Raw genomic sequence first — 18,524 nt, forward strand, 5'->3', positions numbered from 1 at the left:
CTCATGCTCTTACATCCTCACCCTCAACTTCCTAGTATAGATTAATTTATTAAACAGCTAACGAGTTTCGTGATGGATGGTCAATTCATTAGAATGGCGATGTAGCACAAAACCTTTGGTACAGAGGAGTAACTAGAACCTTCAGGGCCCTGGTGCAAGAAATCATGAAGGGCCCTCCGACCTCCGACCTGAGCCATTCCCTCCGAGCCCAAAGCCCTTCCAACTGATCCCTTGACCCTTTACGGCCCACAGCGCATTCCTTTCACATGTTGTGCAGTCCTTCAGTCTTGGGTTTCACCATGGTGGTGGAAGGCCAGGGCCCAGTCACAAGTGCGACCTTTGCAACCCTAGTTCTGCCAGTGGTGTCAGTGTGGACTGGGAATGATGTCAGTCAGTAGGGCAGTGGATGGGGTCACTAGGGCAGTGGACAGGGTCAGCATTTTTTTTTTTTTTTATCATTTTATTATATAATTTTATTTTTTATAGTTTTTTTTTTTTTTTTTTACAGTTTTTGATGGGAGGGAGGCAGTGAAGGGCAGTGTGGGGGGTACAGCATGATGGGGGGGGGGGGGGGTAGTATGGGAGGGAGCAGAGTGATAGTCAGCAGCACACCTGAAACACTATACTCTCTGGGCAGTGTATTATTTTACTCTCTGCTTTGACAGAGAGTTTGTGGCTTACCAGGAGCGGTCTCAGGCAGGGAGCTTTTCTCCTACCATTCCGGCGGCAGGAACAGCCTTGAGGCAGGAAGCGGGAGCCAGGGTTGGGGGGGTGGAGTTGGGAGGCAGAGCTGGCGGCCTTGGGTACAGATGACTGCTTGCCTCTTGGCTGGATAGGAGGGCCGGCGGGGCAGCATATAGGAGAACCCATCCTGCTCCTGCAGCTGTTGAAAGACCTGCAGGAGACAGGAAGAGAACAGAGGAGATCGGTTCTCCTATATGCCGCCCCGCCGGCCCTCCTATCCAGCCTGGTGCTAGCTGCATCCAGAGTGTAAAGTCAAGAGGCAAGCAGTCTTCCGTACCTAGGACCGCCAGCATAGCCTCCCAGCTCCCCCCGACTCCGGCTCACACAAGTGAGCGACTCTTGCACCCTCTATAGCTACGCCCTTGCTTTGGTACATAAAAAAAAAAAAAAAGGCAGAGATAGGCAAGATAAAAGTAAGGGGAGAGGTTAAGAGTCATATAACAATTATTGAGATAGAATTCATACATATATATATATACATATACACACATATGTACACACATATACACTGTACATGCAGTATATCGTAAATGCATCAGGACATAATAGATATTATTGGAGAGTAAAAATAATTAGTGTTTCTAAACGAAACGGTTACAATGGTACCATGAAAAGATATAAAAGTATGATTGGTGGCATACATTAGTTGTCATAATAATATTATATTACCATGCAATTACAGTATATAAGGGTTGGATTAGCACCTTTTAAATGAAAATGTAGTGCATTCTAGACATCTGAAAGAATAGAGCAGTTTGGCTTGTAATATAAAACGGGTATAGTCATTATAATGGAGGAAGTATTTATTTTCAGTTTAATGCAAAATAATGTGTTACTGAGTAAAATGTAATTTGTGGGTTAAAACAGATGAAAGTGCTATGGGGAAAGTCAAGTGATCCCTCTGTACTTACTAACAAATTGCTATGCAGAAGTCTAATGCCCCGTACACACGGTCGGATTTTCCGATGGAAAATGTCCGATCGGAGCGTGTTGTCGGAAATTCCGACCGTGTGTGGGCTCCATCGGACATTTTCCATCGGATTTTCCGACACACAAAGTTGGAGAGCAGGAGATAAAATTTTCCGACAACAAAATCCGTGGTCGGAAATTCCGATCGTGTGTACACAAATCCGACGGACAAAGTGCCACGCATGCTCAGAATAAATAAAGAGATGAAAGCTATTGGCCACTGCCCCGTTTATAGTCCCGACGTACGTGTTTTACGTCACCACGTTCAGAACGATCGGATTTTCCGACAACTTTGTGTTACCGTGTGTATGCAAGACAAGTTTGAGCCAACATCCGTCGGAAAAAATCCTAGGATTTTGTTGTCGGAATGTCCGAACAAAGTCCGACCGTGTGTACGCCCTATTAGTGTTATGCAGGAATGTGGGCAAGCCAGCTTTGTAGAAGCCATACACCTCTGCTTCAATGGTACAACACCTGTGAGGTCCCTCAGCGGTAGCAGCATCTTCTCCCCAGCTTTTTTTGGATGCCTGTCTTTGATTGGCTTGTGCAGGATGATGACCTTCCCTCATATGCATGAGTCATTCATTCTGACACGCTAGTGCTGTGCCAGAAATGTAAACTGAGCTGAACATGCGTAGGTCAGTGTACATTCTGCAGAAGATTGCAAACAAGCTGGTAAGTTTAATTCATTGCAGAAGAGACATTGTACGTCTTCTCTGCAGTTAGGTGCCTGCATGCTTGTATTTTTTCTAACTTTATCTCCGCGTCAATAAAGAACTTCAGTCACAAACACAAGAAGAGACAAGGAGTACATAAACAACATGATAGTTTCCCTGGATGAAAGCCCCAGCTCTGGGGTTTTCATCCAGGGAAACTGTATGAAGTGTACTAGTGTAGGGGCTGGTTCCCTGTCTGGCAGGGACAGTGCTTAGACGTAGGGAAAGGTTCCAGAGGAGTAAGGACAGTGCAGGAAATACATCTTCCTCTCTCAAGGAAGCCTCCTCTTCGGGTGTGGCCCGGCCAGGCCACATTCTGCTCCTCGTTGCAGATGCTGTCGGCATTCTCAAGTCTTCATACAGTTGTCATGATTCATCAGTGGCTCCGGTCCGGTGTGCCTCCTTGCCAGATCTGAATAAGTTGTGTTAAGCTTTTCTACAAAATAACTTTATTGCCTAACCTGGACTCTGTGTGTTCACACCCCTCCACACCACACTGCTTTTTGCTCTCAAGAGCACTGAAGATACAGAAATAGCCGTGTTTTCTGGCAAAAAAAAAAAAAAAAAAAGTATGAATTAACCACTTACGGACCGCCTGCCGCAGTTTTACGCTGGCTGTTTGAAGGAGGATATCGTTGGTATGACAGCAGCTAGCTTTTTTTTTTTTTTAAACGGTGTAAAAATAAATGGTAAAATAAATAAGAAAGAAAAAAATTTTTAAACGTGACCCCTCCTGATGAGCTCACGTGCAGAAGCGAGTAGCATACACGAGTAGCGCCCGCATATGAAAACTGTGTTCAAACCACACATGTGAGGTATCGCCGTGATCGGTAGAGCGAGAGCAATAATTCTAGCCCTAGACCTCCTCTGTAACTCAAAACATGCAACCTGTAGAATTTTTTAAACGTTGCCTATGGAGATTTTTAAGGGTAAAAGTTTGTCGAGATTTCACGAGCGAGCGCAATTTTTAAGCGTGACATGTTGGGTATCAATTTACTCAGAGTAACATTATCTTTCACAATATAAAAAAAAAATTGGGCTAACTTTACTGTTGTCTTATTTTTTAATTCAAAAAAGTGTATTTTTTCCAAAAAAAAGTGCACTTGTAAGACTGCTGCACAAATACGGTGTGACAGAAAGTATTGCAACGAGCACCATTTTATTCTCTAGGGGGTTCGAAAAAAAAATGTATAATGTTTGGGGGGGTTCAAAGTAATTCTCTAGCAAAAAAAAATGTTTTTAACTTGTAAACAACAAATCTCAGAAAGAGGCTCGGTCCTTAAGTGGTTAAAAAATATATGAACTCAATATTTCATATTCCTGATATGTGCCATTCACCGGGAAGACCAGTGTGCTGCTGTTTCTCCTCCCCCAGCTCTTTACGATAATATGTAGCTGAGAAACGAGTGTATGTGATCACTAATAAAAAACAGAAAAGATGTATTTATAATTATTTTTTAAATATGTACACACAAATGTTTTGCCTTTCATTTCCATTTTAAACTGAATGGGTTGTTTCACAAGTTGAGGGTTCACATAAACTTTAACTGTGAAGATTACTTTTATTTATAGTCCAGCACACATGCCCAGAGGTAACTTTGTAGTAAACTCCCATGTACAATTTTTACCTATAGCTAAGCCTATAATAAAGCTTACCGGTAGGTACGGTAAACATCTCCTAAACATGCATCGTTTAGCAGATATTTACTTTGGATGCACCGGTGACGTCACCGGTGCATGCTCTCTAAAGAACGGCATACCTGTGCCATTCCTTCCGAGCTGTGCCGTTGACTCCTGCGTGCATGCGTGGGAGTGATGTCATCGTCAGCTCGGCCATTCATATTGCTGAAGCCCGAGAACCCAGAAAGACCAAGTGAAGATGGAAGCGCCTTCCGCGGTGACAGGGCGCCGCTGGAGCACTTTGTTTCCAGGTAAGTCTGTCATACTAGCATTTTCAGGGCTACATCCACTTTAAATGCAAACTTCTTTCTTTGGAACAAGAGCAGAGTCTCTGCACATAGAATCAGACTGGCTGATGTCCAGAAGACCATAGTCTTCCAGCACAAGAGGGGTGGCAGCAGCCCAAAAGTCTCTAAGATCTCTCACCACAGCCTCACTTAGGGCCCATGCACACTGGCTTAAAAATCACTGCATCTACAGGAGTTTTGTGTTTTTTCTGTAGAAGCAGCTCAATGTTATCCTGTGTCCATGCATCTTAGGACGATTACAGACATATTTTAAGCTCAGCGTTTAGAGACAGGAAAAAAAACCTTCTGGTTTGCATTTGATTGGAGCTTTGTGGCAGAAGAAGACTCTAAACTCATATAAACTGTGTAAAAAAAATGCTCTACGTGAGCATTTTTTTTCTGCCAGGGGAACTTTTTTTTAAGCCCAGTGTGCATGGAGCCAGAATGTCCAGGGACAGTTGCTTGCCTCCTTCCAACTTCTAAGCGACACCTTTCCCTTGTGATACTGGACTAGATCTTCAGCAGGCAGCCCCTCAGCCGGTCAATAGGGGCGCAGGGGTGCCACCCCCCAAAGCTACTCATCATAACAAAACAAGAAGCTCTATTGGCTTCCTTTAGAATGTCCTCGGGGGGTGCAGACCTCTGCACCCAGAACACTGCTACTGTAGCATTGTTTCCTGATGTAAAGGAGAACTCTGATGGGGACACCTGCTGTATAGGGGGATGTTGATGGGGACACCTGTTGTATAGGGGGATGCTGATGGGGACACCTGTTGTAAAGGGGCACTCTCATTGGGACACCTGATGTAAAGGGTGACCCTAAAGGGGACACCTGATGTAAAGGGGGTGCTAATTGGGACACCTGATGTAAAAGGGGACTGATGTATGTAAACGAATCAGAAATAACGAAATTCGAATTCAAATCGTTTTCGAATAGTTTTCAAATTGGAAAACTTTTTGAATTTGAATAGTTTTCCAATTTCCAAAGAGAATAAAGTAGAAAATAAAGGACTAGAATAGTACTTTTTGGAAATTGGAAAACTTTTCCGAATCCCGAAAACGAATTCAACTAATGAAACTAATTGAACTAAACTAATTTATGTAAATAACAAAACAAAACTAAACTAGGATTTTTACTTACCTGCAAAACCCTTTTCTTGGAGTACATCATGGGACACAGAGCCATAGTTATTAACTTAATTGGGTATATAGGCACCTTCAGGTGATGGACACTGGTATACACAATACAGGAAGTTCACTCTCTATCTAACCCCTCCTCCTTCCAGGAGTACCTCAGTTTTTGTAGCAAAGCAATATATCTAAACCCCAAAAGAGGGGAGGGACCTCTGTGTCCCATGATGTACTCCAAGAAAAGGATTTTACAGGTAAGCTGTTATAAAAATCCTATTTTGTTTATCGTACATCATGGGACACAGAGCCATAGTTATTAACTTAATAACCACTTCAGCCCTGGAAGAATTTACCCCCTTCCTGACCGGTGTGTTTTTTCCAATTCGGCACTGCGTCGCTTTAACTGACAATTGCACGGTCGTGCCACGTGGCTCCCAAACAAAATTGACGTCCTTTTTTCCCCACAAATAGAGCTTTCTTTTTGTGGTATTTGATCACCTCTGCGGTTTTATTTTTTGCGCTATAAACAAAAAAATAGCGACAATTTTGAAAAAAAAATGCATGTTTTAAAAAATTTTTTCTATAATAAATATCCCCAAAACATATTTAAAAAAACATTTTTTTCCCTCAGTTTAGGCCGATACGTATTCTTCTACATAATTTTGGTAAAAAAAAAAAAAAAAATCGCAATAAGCGTTTGATTGGTTTGCGCAAAAGTTATAGCGTTTTTTATTTATTTATTTTTTTTTACTAGTAAAGGCGGCGATCAGCGATTTTTATCATGACTGCGACATTATGGCAGACACTTCGGACATTTTTGGGACCATTGTCATTTATACAGCAATCAGTGCTATACAAATGCACAGATTCCCGTGTAAGTGACACTGGCAGTGAAGGGGTTAACCACTAGGGGGCTAGGGAGGGGTTAAGTATGTCCTAGGGATGTGTTACTAACTGTGGGGGGGCGTGGCTACATGTGACACATCACTAATCTCTGCTCCCAATCACAGGGAGCAGAGATCAGTGACACTGTCACTAAGCAGAATGGGGAGATGTTTGTTTACTTTAGCATCTCCCAGTTTGTCTTCTCCGTGAGGCGATCGCGGGTATCCCCGCGGCGATCGAGTCCACGGGACCCGCGACCCAACTCACGGAGCTCCCGGCCGGCGCGCACGCAATGGCACGGTGGCAAATTCAAAGGGACGTACGGGTACGCCCATTTTCCCAGCCGTGACATTCTGCCGACGTATATCAGCGTGCGCCGGTCGGGAACTGGTTAATGGGACGTCCCATAGCAATGCTATTTGAGGGGAGGAAGAGACAACCCGTAGGGTACCCCCAGACTTGAGGGCTTATACTGCTGCCTGCAGCACACTGCTCCCGAAGGCGATATCCTCATGCCTCCTTACATCCACCTGATAAATTCACCAAATATTATGTACTGAAGACCAAGTTGCGGCCTTACAGATCTGAGCCATGGAGGCCTGGTGACGCACTGCCCAAGAAGCACTAACCAACCTAGTAGAGTGCGCCTTGACTTGAAAAGGGGGAATCTTATCCCTTAAATCATAAGTCTGAATTATAACTTGCTGAATCCACTTAGCAACAGTGGATTTTGACGCTGCCTGTCCTCTCTTAGGACTCTCTGGCAGAATAAATAAGACATCAGTCTTCCGAATCTGAGCAGTCATCTTTAAATAGGACTTTGACCGCTCTCACCACATCAAGACAATGTAGTGACTTTTCTTTCCTGGAACATGGTTTTGGAAAAAACGATGTCAGGACAATATCTTGGTTCGGGTGAAAACCTGAGACCACTTTTGACACAAAAATCTGGACGAGGGCGTAACACCACTCTGTCCTCATGAATAATCAAGTATGGCTCTTTACAAGAAAGAGCAGCCAATTCTGAAACCCTCCTTGCTGAGGATATAGCAACCAAGAACACTAGCTTCCTTGTCAGAAGGACTAAGGGAATATGCTGTAACGGTTCAAATGGCTGTTTTTGTAACACTGACAAAACTAAGTTCAAGTCCCAAGGGTTCAAAGGTGATCTAACTGGTGGATTAATCCGCATCACCCCTTGCATAACACCCCGGACTAAAGAATGTGTAGCAAGCGGTCTTTGAAATAAGACCGATAAAGCTGAGACTTGGCCTTTCATCTCTACCCCGAATTGTAGAAAGGCAAGAATTCTGCCTATGATATATCTCCAAGGGTGCCAACCCTTGGATTCACACCAGGAAACATAAGCCCTCCAGACTCTATAATATATAGTTCTGGAAGCTGGTTTCCTTGCATTAAAGTAGAGATAACTGACCCGAAAATCACACGTTTCTTCAGAATGTGGGTTTCAATAGCCAAGCCGTTAAATTTAGCGTTTGTAAGGTAGGATGGAATATTGGCCCCTGTTAGAGTAGGTCTGGCCGTAGTGGAAGGGACCATGGATCCTCCACTGCCATCTTTATGATTTCTGCATACCATGACCTTCTGGGCCATTCTGGTGCTACCAGAATTACCGGCTTTCTTTCCAGCTTGATCCTGCAAAGAAGTCGGGCAGCAACTGAATAGGGGGAAATGCATAGATCAGTGAGAACTGATCCCATGGGGTTACCAACGCATCTGTTCCGCATGCAAATGGATCCCTTGTCCTTGACACAAAGTTGACTAACTTCATGTTGAATCTTGATGCTAGAAGATCTACGTCCGGAGTCCCCCATCTTTGACAAACAGCCCGAAAAATGTCGGGGTGAAGAGATCATTCCCCTGGGAATAACTGCTGGCGACTCAAGTAGTCCACCTGCCAAATTCTCTATTCCTGGAATGAAGACTGCCAATAGGCACGGAATATTCTTTTCTGCCCAAGATAGAATATGGTTCACCTCTGTCTGCGCTGCAAGACTGTTGGTGCCCCCTTGGTGATTGATATAGGCCACCGCTGTGGCGTTGTCAGATTGGATCCTGACAGGACAATCCTGTAACCTGGAAGTCCAGGCCTTCAGAGCCAGACGCACTGCCCGAATCTCTAGGATATTGATGGGCAAGGCTCTTGATTCTTGACCACTGTCCCTGGACAGTTGTCTTCTCCAGTACTGCTCCCCAGCCTGAAATGCTGGGGTCTGTCATTACCACTTTCCAGATAACTGATCTGAAGGATTTTCCTTTCAGCAGATTCTGGGTTAGTAACCACCAATTGAGGCTTTGGGATACCCTTGGGGACAGCCGCGTTTGCAAGTCTAAAGCTTAGATCGTTTTGTTCCAAGCAGATAGAATACTGTTTTGGAACAGTCTCAAATAGAACTGGGCATGGGGAACTGCTTCGAATGAAGCCACCATCTTTCCTAACAACCTCATGCAAAGGCGAATGGAGGGATCTCCTTTTGACCTGACCATCTGCACCAACTCTCTTATGGAGTTGATTTTTGCCTGAGGCAAGAACACCTTTTTCTGGGCTGTATCTATGATCAGACCCAAATACTCTAGCTTTTTTTAGTGGTTTTAAAGGGGTTGTAAAGGCAATAAAAAAAAAAAAAAAATAACAAACATGTTATACTTACCTCCACTGTGCAGCTTGTTTTGCACAGAGTGGCCAATGGCTGCGCTGCTTTCAATCCATCTACTATAGCCAATAAACGACCAGACTGAGCGGCGAAGAGGACATCGGGGGAGAGCGCAGTAGGTGAACAGGCTCAGGTAAGTAAAACAGGGGGGGCCTGGGGGGGCCAGTATTGTCGGATGTTTTTTTCACCTTAATGCATAGGATGCATTAAGGTGAAAAAAACGCAAAACTTTTCAACCCCTTTAAGGAAGACTTCTCTAGGTTGAGAATCCAACTCAGATTTTTCAGGTAATTGGTTGTAATGCGTACACTTTGCTCCAAACGAGCCACCGATTGGTCTATTAGCAATAGATCGTCTAGGTACGCCAAAACTGTTATGCCCTGTGACCTTAACCTGGCTAGAGGTGGGGCCAGTACTTTTGTGAACACCCGGGGTGCTGTGGCTAGCTTGAAAGGCAAGGCTACAAACTGAAAGTGTTGCTGTTCTACTTCGAACCGCAGAAACCTTTGGTGAGCGGGAAATATAGGGACATGCAGATATGCATCCCTGATGTCAATAGACGCCAGAAGTTCTCCTCCTTGTAGGATAGAAACTACTGACCTGATCGACTCCATGTGAAAGGAGCGGATTTTTGGGAACTGATTTGGATTCTTTAGATCTAGAATGGGTCTGACATCTCCATTTGTTTTTGGTACTGTAAAGAGGTTTGAATAAAACCCCAAACCTTGCTCTTCTGTGGGAATCTGTATGATTACCCCTGAGCTAGTAATCAGTCTAATGCCTGAAACAGAGATTGTCTTTTTCCTGGATCTTTGGGAACGTTTGAGCTCAGAAAACGAGACGGTGGAAACTCCCGAAATTCTAGTTTGTATCCTAGAGACACCGTGGAGATGACCCATCTGTCCTAAATTTTTTGCCAGACTGAGTATTGCAGAAGTCTTCCCCCCACTCTGGAGAGGGGGGGCGCCTCTTCATAATGAGGCTTTAGCATTCTGCTTTGCAGATTTCCGGCCCCAGGTCTTTTTCTGTGCCTGGGCCTGACCCTGAGGCTTTTTCCTCTAGAGTCTGACGGTGGAGGCCATCACCACTGCCCAGAGGCGGATGCCCCTGGCGCAGGGGAAAGAGTCCATTTAAATGAAGGACGGTTATACTTTCTTTTGACTGGCAAAAAAAAAAGAGAGTACTCTTCTTTCCACTAGAAATCGTTTGGATGCATTTGTCCAAATCCTCCCCAAATAGTCGATCCCCATGAAAAGGGAAACTAGTCAGAAGCCTTTTGCAAGGTGCTTTGGTTAACCAATTTTTTAACCACTACCACTGCTATGGATCCCCCAACACCCTCAGTGGGCTGATCCGATCCCCCCCACCACCACCGCTGCCACTGATCTCATCCCCCACCACCATCAGTGGACCGATCTCGCCACCGCTGCCACCGATTCCATCCCCCACCACCCTCAGTGTACTGATCACCGCTAAAGCTTATCCAATCTCCCAGTCCTCATCAGTGGACTGATCCCACCCCTCTTACCACTGATTCATAGGGGGGCCTTCATGGTTTCCTGCACTGGGGCCCTGAAAGTTCTAGTTACGCCTCTGATCCAGGCCCTCAGATCACCCACCTGAGGCCTCACAAACAACAATTACATTTACCTAACACAATAATTACAGCCACACTGGTTAGAATAGAGAGAGAGGAGCAGAAAAAAAAAGAGAACATGGCAATTGTTTATTATACAGTTTAGTCAACTACATGTCATTAAGTTAAATCTACTTCAAGTTCAGCACTTTCTTTTGTTGTCAGCAATATTGCCTGCTGATGTGAGAAATGACTGGAAATGTTCCATCTGTTTGAACATTTATATATTTCTGATATCTTTGAGCTGTGGTTACAACTTCTGCTGTTGTAAAAGTTACTACTTTAAGATGGAATATCACTTCTGTCCAGGACAGTGGAGTTCTAGCCGCACACAAACGCTAAAGCCTCGTACACAAAGTACGATTGTTGGCAGGGGATTATCTGTTGACAGATTGTTGTCTTAATATCTGGCCGTTAGTACGCTCCTTTTGACAATTGTTCTCCAACTTTCGGCCAAGAAATGTTGGATGGCAGGCTAGTAAATTTTCAGCGGACCGCGGTTTGAAGTCAGATTTTCATATGGTCAGTACACAAGTCCATCACACAAAAGTCGAAAGTACAAACATGCATGCTCAAAATCAATGCTCAAACACAAAATTAGCAGAAGGGGCCCAAAGGGTGGTGCTCAAGAGCTGAAATTGCTCGTAGTACGTCACTACGTTCACGTTTGTTGCACGACAATTGTGTACCATTAGTATACAAGACAAGATCCTGGCACACGCACTTTTGACAAAAATGAGACGCTCGGTTGGCTAACAATCGTACCGTGTGTACAAGGCTTTAGGCCCCTTTCACACGAGAGGTCCGATCAGGTCCGGTTGTCCATTTTCCAGCTAGACCCAAATGGACCCGCCATTATTTTCTATGGGCAGTCGGATGTACTGTACACTGACTTGTGTCCATTTACACCCGGCTACCTCTGGGTCCAATCCAATCGACCTGTGTGAAAGACAAACAGTCATGCAGTTTGTATGGAGCCATAGCATACATCAGAGTCCTCACAGTTCTCTTTTACATCAGAATCTGTGTGGTTCCCCTTTACAATGCAAGGGTGACCTCTGCGGACTCTGATGTAAAAAAACTCTGATATAAGAGGGACACTGCAGACCGTGATGTAAAGGGGAACTCTGGTCACCAACGCCCCCCTCCCTTACATCACAGTCAGCAGCACTCTCCTTTACATCAGGGTCTGCAGTGTTCCCACGTACATCAGAGTTCCCCTTTACATCAGGGTCCCCTTGCACTGTGAGGGGGAGCTCTGGTGACCACAGCCCCTCCCCCCACTGAACTGGCTGAGCTTTGAACCATGTATGGCCGGCCTTAGTCAAGCATCAGTGTATGAGTGCAATTGTAATTGTTTTTTATCCAATTATAAAAGGTTACCGTGCCTGTACGCTCTGTTTTTGTTGAGGGAGTTGCCAGCAGGGCCGGATTTCCCAATAGGCATTTAGCCCCATCAGCTAAGCTCCAGGAAAGAGAGGAGCAATCTTTCAACTCAGATGGGCGCTCCTCTAGGAACGGCGCCTGTAGGCACATGCCTACAGTGCCCATTGGGAAATCCAGCAATGATGATAGGGCCACTGATTGCATTACAAGACACAAAAAACTTGTGATTCAGATGAGGGCATTATTTAACATACCATAATCAGAAGCAGCCCAACAGACTAGAGAAATTTGATCATATGCTGGTGAAAAGTAGCTAGAGTTTCTAGTCGAGGAAGCATTGATGATGTAGATATGTAGAGAGGCTTGTGGAGTAGAGTGATGGCGTTTTATCCGAGTATGGAACAGAAAGGGTGATACCAGACTATTTGGAGAGAATGACAATACCTAGGGTTTGCCAAGGCATGCCGATGATGCGGCAGCGAGGGCACCCAGTTGTCCTTTTAATAAGCCAAGTGATCAGACATGTGTACACCTTCACTGCCAGGTTCAGTGAGCCCCTCCATGTTGCATTTGCCATAGAGGGATTTGGTGCTACATGGATACATGGACCTCTATGTCTTGTACAGCCTCTATAAGGGTTATAGACCGCAGCATGCATATTTAGCATGGATTGATTTTCCCAGCTGGGTATATGCACATGATGTATTGAGATTATTGGTGGACTTAACAGGGAGGCAACCCGGGAATAATTGCTTTTTATGATCACCACGCCAATTTGAAGGTTTTTTTTTTAAATGCAGGCAGTAGAAGTTCCTGAATTTGACTTGGTATCAGCCTCTTGCAATACCCATGCAGCTGGGAGAGGGAGAAGCAGCACAAGAAGCCAATGAAGTGTGCTGCAGTGCTCATATTCTAACAAGGGACATGCTGGTAGGAGAAGAGAGAGTAGAATGCTGCTTTTCTTTTCACCATTTAGTCACAGGCTGAGGGAGGCACAAGACCAGACATATTGGCTAGGTCACCTAGGTTATGATCTATTGTTGTGGCACCGCTGCGATTAACTGCCCAGCCTACTTCCAAACGTGTTCATTTGTGTATGTAGGTAATCTAAGAGAGACTTGTATTTTTGATACCCCTATCCTCTCTTCCTCCTAGCCTTTAGAAAATGTAAGCCTTTCAGGCTGGTGCTGCTTAGTCCTGTCACCTCCTTCCATTAAAGCTGAACACCAGGCATAGCAGTTCATGGAATGGAGGAAAAAATGTAAACCATGCCCTACCCAAAATGTTAGTAAACTGTAGCAGAAAAAAATCACTAACCTAAGAGGTCTTAATGACACCTTTCTGGTGCCATTCAGATGGAGTCAAACCAAAGGACGAGAGAATACATTTTTTATTATACTCCGGTGTGTTGTTTTATCCAGTCTCTGTATTTAGCCAATGAGGTGTAAACAGATGGCGTTTTGGGGTCACAAACATTACTCCCCCAGCTGACTATTCCCACCAGGTTGTACCTGTTCTTCACTTTACATATCAGTGGACCTCCTGAATCCCCCTGAAAAAAAGAGAAAAAAAGTCAAGCTGAACACAATGTCATCATTGATTTGATACGTAATACAGTATACAGTGTTCTCAACAATAGTCCTCAAGACCCACCTTGGGTGCATGTTCTCATAGCCAGGGTAAGTGGCTAAAGTGTTAACCGGAATTTTTTTGTTTTGGAAAGAGTAGGGAAAGATTAAAATCCTTGTCAATTTATTGGGGTGTTCCACTGGGGAGATTTCCTTTAACTTACTATCCCAGAGTTGCAGAAGAAACAGAGGAAAATGATAGGAAGTCTCTACTTGGACAATTGTTATTAGAACAAGCATCCCCATTGGAAGATTTCCCATTACCTCTTGGTCTGTTGTAGTAGTGGCTGGTGCTCAAAATTTTTGGGGGGGCACAAACTGAAAAATTCTGAAAAAAAAACCATCAATCACAGCCACTGTGCCCATCAAACGCCGCCACTGTGCCCCATCAAACGCAGCCACTGTGCCCCATCAAATGCAGCCACTGTGCTCCCCGCCCGCACTTAACCTGTCTCGGTGGGACAGCTCCAAGATGTCTTCTCTCGTCCTCTCTTCCCTTCCTCGGCTACGTTTGGACCCTGATAGGCGCTATGATTGGACGCCTGTCGTTTCAGCCAATCAGGTGACAGGTAACAGATCCGAGAACCTGATTGGTGGAGAGGCGGTTTAGTGTTAGGAAAGCGAATATTCATTTGCTTTTCTAAACACAGCTGAATGACCTGTAAGCGCGAAGCATGGCGCTCACAGGTCACCTTTTTTGACGCCTATTAGAGCCTATGGTTCTAATCTGGTGCTTCAAAAACACCCCTCGCCGCTCTAATTCAGGCGCCCGGAAAGGGGTTACCACCTCAAATAGAAGGTTGTGACTCTTTCCAGATTGTGTCTGGTGACACATACAGGTATAAAAAAATAACTTTTTTTGGAGTTGAGAAAAGTGGGAAAATAGTGCTGGACCCGGGAGGTTATTTTATTGGTACTGCCATTCCATTGGGGATTGATTGAAAACAATGTGAACGGATTAGAAGTGAACTGGACCTTCAGTATTAGTCAAGCACAGACCTTGTCAGCAGATGGTTTGGACCCCCAAAATACATTGGCTACTCTTGGGATCGTCCCCCTGACATTTATTGGAATAAAGTGATATCTAAACCTCTTGGAAGTGGCGTGGCTCTTCAATTTCATTTTGGAAGGGATAAAAAAAAAAAAAAAAAAAAAAAGAAAAAGCCGACGGGGTACCAACTTTTCCCTTCCCTTCTATATCCAAAACCAAAAAGAAAAAAAGTTTTGAATATACAAATACCAGTTGTAAAACTGGCACAAATGTACCGTAATTCATAAAATGCCTTTTAGCAAACTGGTAACATTATACCTTATGAGTGGCAGATTTCTAATAGATGTTCAAAATAACTAATCTGTACAATTGCCTGGCTGATATCCGACCACAATTTCCAACCTTCCATAAATACCAGCTGTATTTTTTTTTTTTTTTTTTTTAGAAACAACCTGGAACAAGTTTATAGATCAGAAGTTTTGTACAACTGAACTTTGTTTAAATCAGCTAACTATATTCCAAGTGCTTAAAAACAAAAAGGTGTGCAAAATTTACAGTTTATTTTCTTTAGAAAGAAATCACAACAGTAGAAAATCCTGTGCTCTGCCAGTATGCTGCAGAATTGGACTTTTGCTTTTGTGAAAGCAGTGGCCTCTCTGAAGAGGTTCAACATCCACCTGATGAGTCAGAGCTAGAGCTCCTCCAATTAGCAGGGAGCATGAACTTTTCTGATTGCAAAGCTATAGGTCCGACTCATATGGTGGAGCTCTGCAGAGAGACCACTGCTTCCACACAGAGAGCAATGGTTCTTCTCTACAGCATGGAAAAGGCATTGCACTGGCACAACTCAGGCTGTGGCTGCTTTCTAAAGAAAACGAATGGTAAGACTTTGCATTTTGATGTACCTGAAATGTATTTCGCCGAATTAAACTGAAAGTTCATTTGGGCTTTGAATCCATGTGCATGACAGTCAGACAAATAGCATTTTCCGAAGCAGCAGTAAGCAATACTACATCTGCTTTCTTTGGATTAAAGCAAATGTTCCTGGAAGTCATGTTAGTGGGAATAGAAGATGGGCATTAATAACATTTAAAATAACAATTACGCACCAAACAAGATGAAGCGCCTGCTCCTCCTGCACACACGTTTCCCTCTGTTATGTCTTCGTCCCAGAATTTCACGCACTCTTCTTTAGACACCAGAGGAATCTTTGCTTGCTGTAGTATCTTGGGATACTGTGAACCTAAAAACAGGCACTTTATTATACCCAAGACTGAGTATTTTGGAAGCCAACACTATGATAACAGGAGAACTGTAGGCTTGGATAGGTTCCACAGAGCCATTGTTAATGTTAATAGAGGAAAAGACCTGCACACATACAGCCAGTGAGGAAGTTGGATTTTGGACATAGTACAACAGAATGGCTTTGACTAAAACAATTATACTGCAACTTACCAGTCCTTAGATGTGGTGGCTGCTTTGGGTTTCTTTCCTTAATTTTTTTATTTCTCTTTATTATCACCTGATGATCCTGGCAGTAACACACTTCCTTTACTAAACTGACAACCCTTACTCACTGTATGTAGCACCCGCCTAGATAGGTGCTGAGAGATTAGATAGATATAGAGGACTTACTAAAGAAAAAAGACTGTGCAGTTGCGCTCTGCAAGTGCAGTTCCTCCAGAGCTTAGTAAATGAGGCAAAGCTTCACTTTGCAAAGAATACCCAATCATGTGCAAGGAAAACTAAACAAACTTATTTTTGCTTGCACATGATTGGATGATGGAAGTCAGCATTGCTTCTACTGATTTACTAAGCTTTGGAGCAACTGCACTTTGCAAAGAGCACAATCTATAGGTCTTTAGTAAATCAACCCCATAGTGTTGGCTCACTGTGTTCAGTAAAGGTATGTTTTTTTTTATAGGTAGATTTAGCTTGCTTCATTGTAAACAGTGCAGCTGCAATTGATCAGTTAAGTCTGGTCAGTGTTCTCAGCTGCTGCCAGTCTGATAGCTCTGCTTTCCAGTAAGTTATAGAACTCTCTGGATCATAGGTGTGGATCTATGTAGATTGCAGTATGAATATTTATACAGCCCTGGCCAATCCCAGGGAGCAGGGCAATGAAGGCTTCTGGGAGTCTGTATATATTCTCTGGGATGCTGAGCTGCTGGGTCTTTTCCTGAAGAGGATTAGTCTAATCTGGAGGGCTGCTGCCCTCCAAGGCAACACTGTCGTGTCCTTGCTGTTCCTGAGGCCTTAGGGGGGCAACCTGGGGGCCTGGATGCTGAAGCTACAGAGAGCTGACTAAGGAGCATTCTGCTGAAGAAGATCTAGTCTGGTATCACAGGAGAAAGGTGTCACTTGGAAGTAGGCAACCAACTGCCCCTATACATTTTGTGAGTACAGATGGCTGAGAGAGATCTTAGAGACTTTTGGGCTACTGCCACCCTCCTTTTACCAGAGAGTCAGCTGTGTTTTTCCTAAAGGGGACATCGGCTGGTCTTCTGAAGAGTCTAGTTCATCTATTTTCCGATAAAGGGACTACAGAGGATATCGGAATTATTGATTTTTCCCTTGCTGTTACCTTACAGCAGTAAGGTGAGAGGCCACTGCACACAGAGGTGTCACTGCATGGAATGAAGAGACATCTGTTATTTATTTCATAAGTTTGCACAGTTAGGATTGGAGCACCACTTTTCACTCCTCACATCTGCCATCCCAGGATTAGAGAAATTATTTATTTCCCACTTTACTATTATTGAGATATTGATGTTTATTTTTATGAGCACTGATTGTAATGAACACTATCCAAGGCAAATAAAATCTTATAGGACAAGTAAATCAGTTGTAATTTTGAAGGCGGTTTGTATTTGCACGTTTGGTATCTACTGCCATCTTGTGCACAGTTCTAGTATTACTCTCTACTTCACAACCTGTGGCACATAGGTTACACTACAGTTTAAATAATAGTGCAGCACCATTCATTATACGCACTATGAAACTTAGCCTTCGTACTGGAGCTTCCTGTAATAAAGACCGGTCACTGCTGCTCTCTCTCTCTCCTTGTGCAGGCTAACTGGTCTAGTTTCCGTCCCCTCCTGTAGTTTTTTGCAGGCAGCCCACTACAATGGATTGACTACTGGGTCTCTACCACAGTTCTGCAGTCTGCACAGGCTATGTAGAGCACAGTGCTGATGTCACCACTTTTTTTTTACAAGGTATGCATAAGCATGTGATGCACACACTAGGTATCTTAAAGATTATTGAGAAATATACTTAAATGAAAGTGCTTGTGCCTAGAGTACAGTTTTAAAAGTTCTGTTTACCTTTTATAACTCCCCACCCTGCTGTCAGACATCCATTATCTGTAGGTTCTTCTTTATGCTCAGGTAAACATATTACACCAACTGATGCACCTAAAACGAAAATGAAAGGTTTTCTGTCTTTAACATTGTTCAACAAAACCTTTACTCAGTGCGGTTACAATTCCCCATAGCAAGTGAGAACAAACGCTTCTAGCAGCAAAGATTTCATGTCAGAGCCACTGAAGGTAAAATGTCACACACGAAACCCATCATGTTATGAGAGTCATGGAGACAGGTGTTTTCTAAAAGCAGTGGGCCTGTGTGCAAGATCATAAGTTGGGCCCTTCTACCTGAGAAAAAGAAAGCGTGGCGCACACAGAGGGATGCAGTGTTCAGAGGTCAGTAGAAGGCGGCGCAGATTTCAGAAGTCAGTCGAAAGTGATGCAGATTTCAGGAGCCAATAGTAAATGCAGAGTTCTGGGGTTCAGTAG

General features: G+C 43.9%; 1 protein-coding gene across 1 annotated transcript in view; it reads right to left on the reverse strand.

The window, feature by feature from the left end:
* Positions 1-10,841: 10,841 nt before the first annotated feature.
* Positions 10,842-18,524, reverse strand: part of OVCH1 (ovochymase 1) — a 177,967-nt gene continuing 170,284 nt past the window's right edge. The window contains exons 26-28 of the mRNA XM_073623594.1: positions 18,055-18,144; positions 15,838-15,971; positions 10,842-13,661 (exon numbers count right to left, since the gene is read on the reverse strand). Of these exons, the coding sequence (XP_073479695.1) occupies positions 13,503-13,661; positions 15,838-15,971; positions 18,055-18,144 (383 nt within the window). The 3' untranslated portion in view covers positions 10,842-13,502. The remainder of the gene's footprint in view (positions 13,662-15,837; positions 15,972-18,054; positions 18,145-18,524) is intronic.

This window comes from Aquarana catesbeiana, linkage group LG03 (assembly GCF_042186555.1).
Source record: "Aquarana catesbeiana isolate 2022-GZ linkage group LG03, ASM4218655v1, whole genome shotgun sequence".
NCBI lineage: Eukaryota > Metazoa > Chordata > Amphibia > Anura > Ranidae > Aquarana > Aquarana catesbeiana.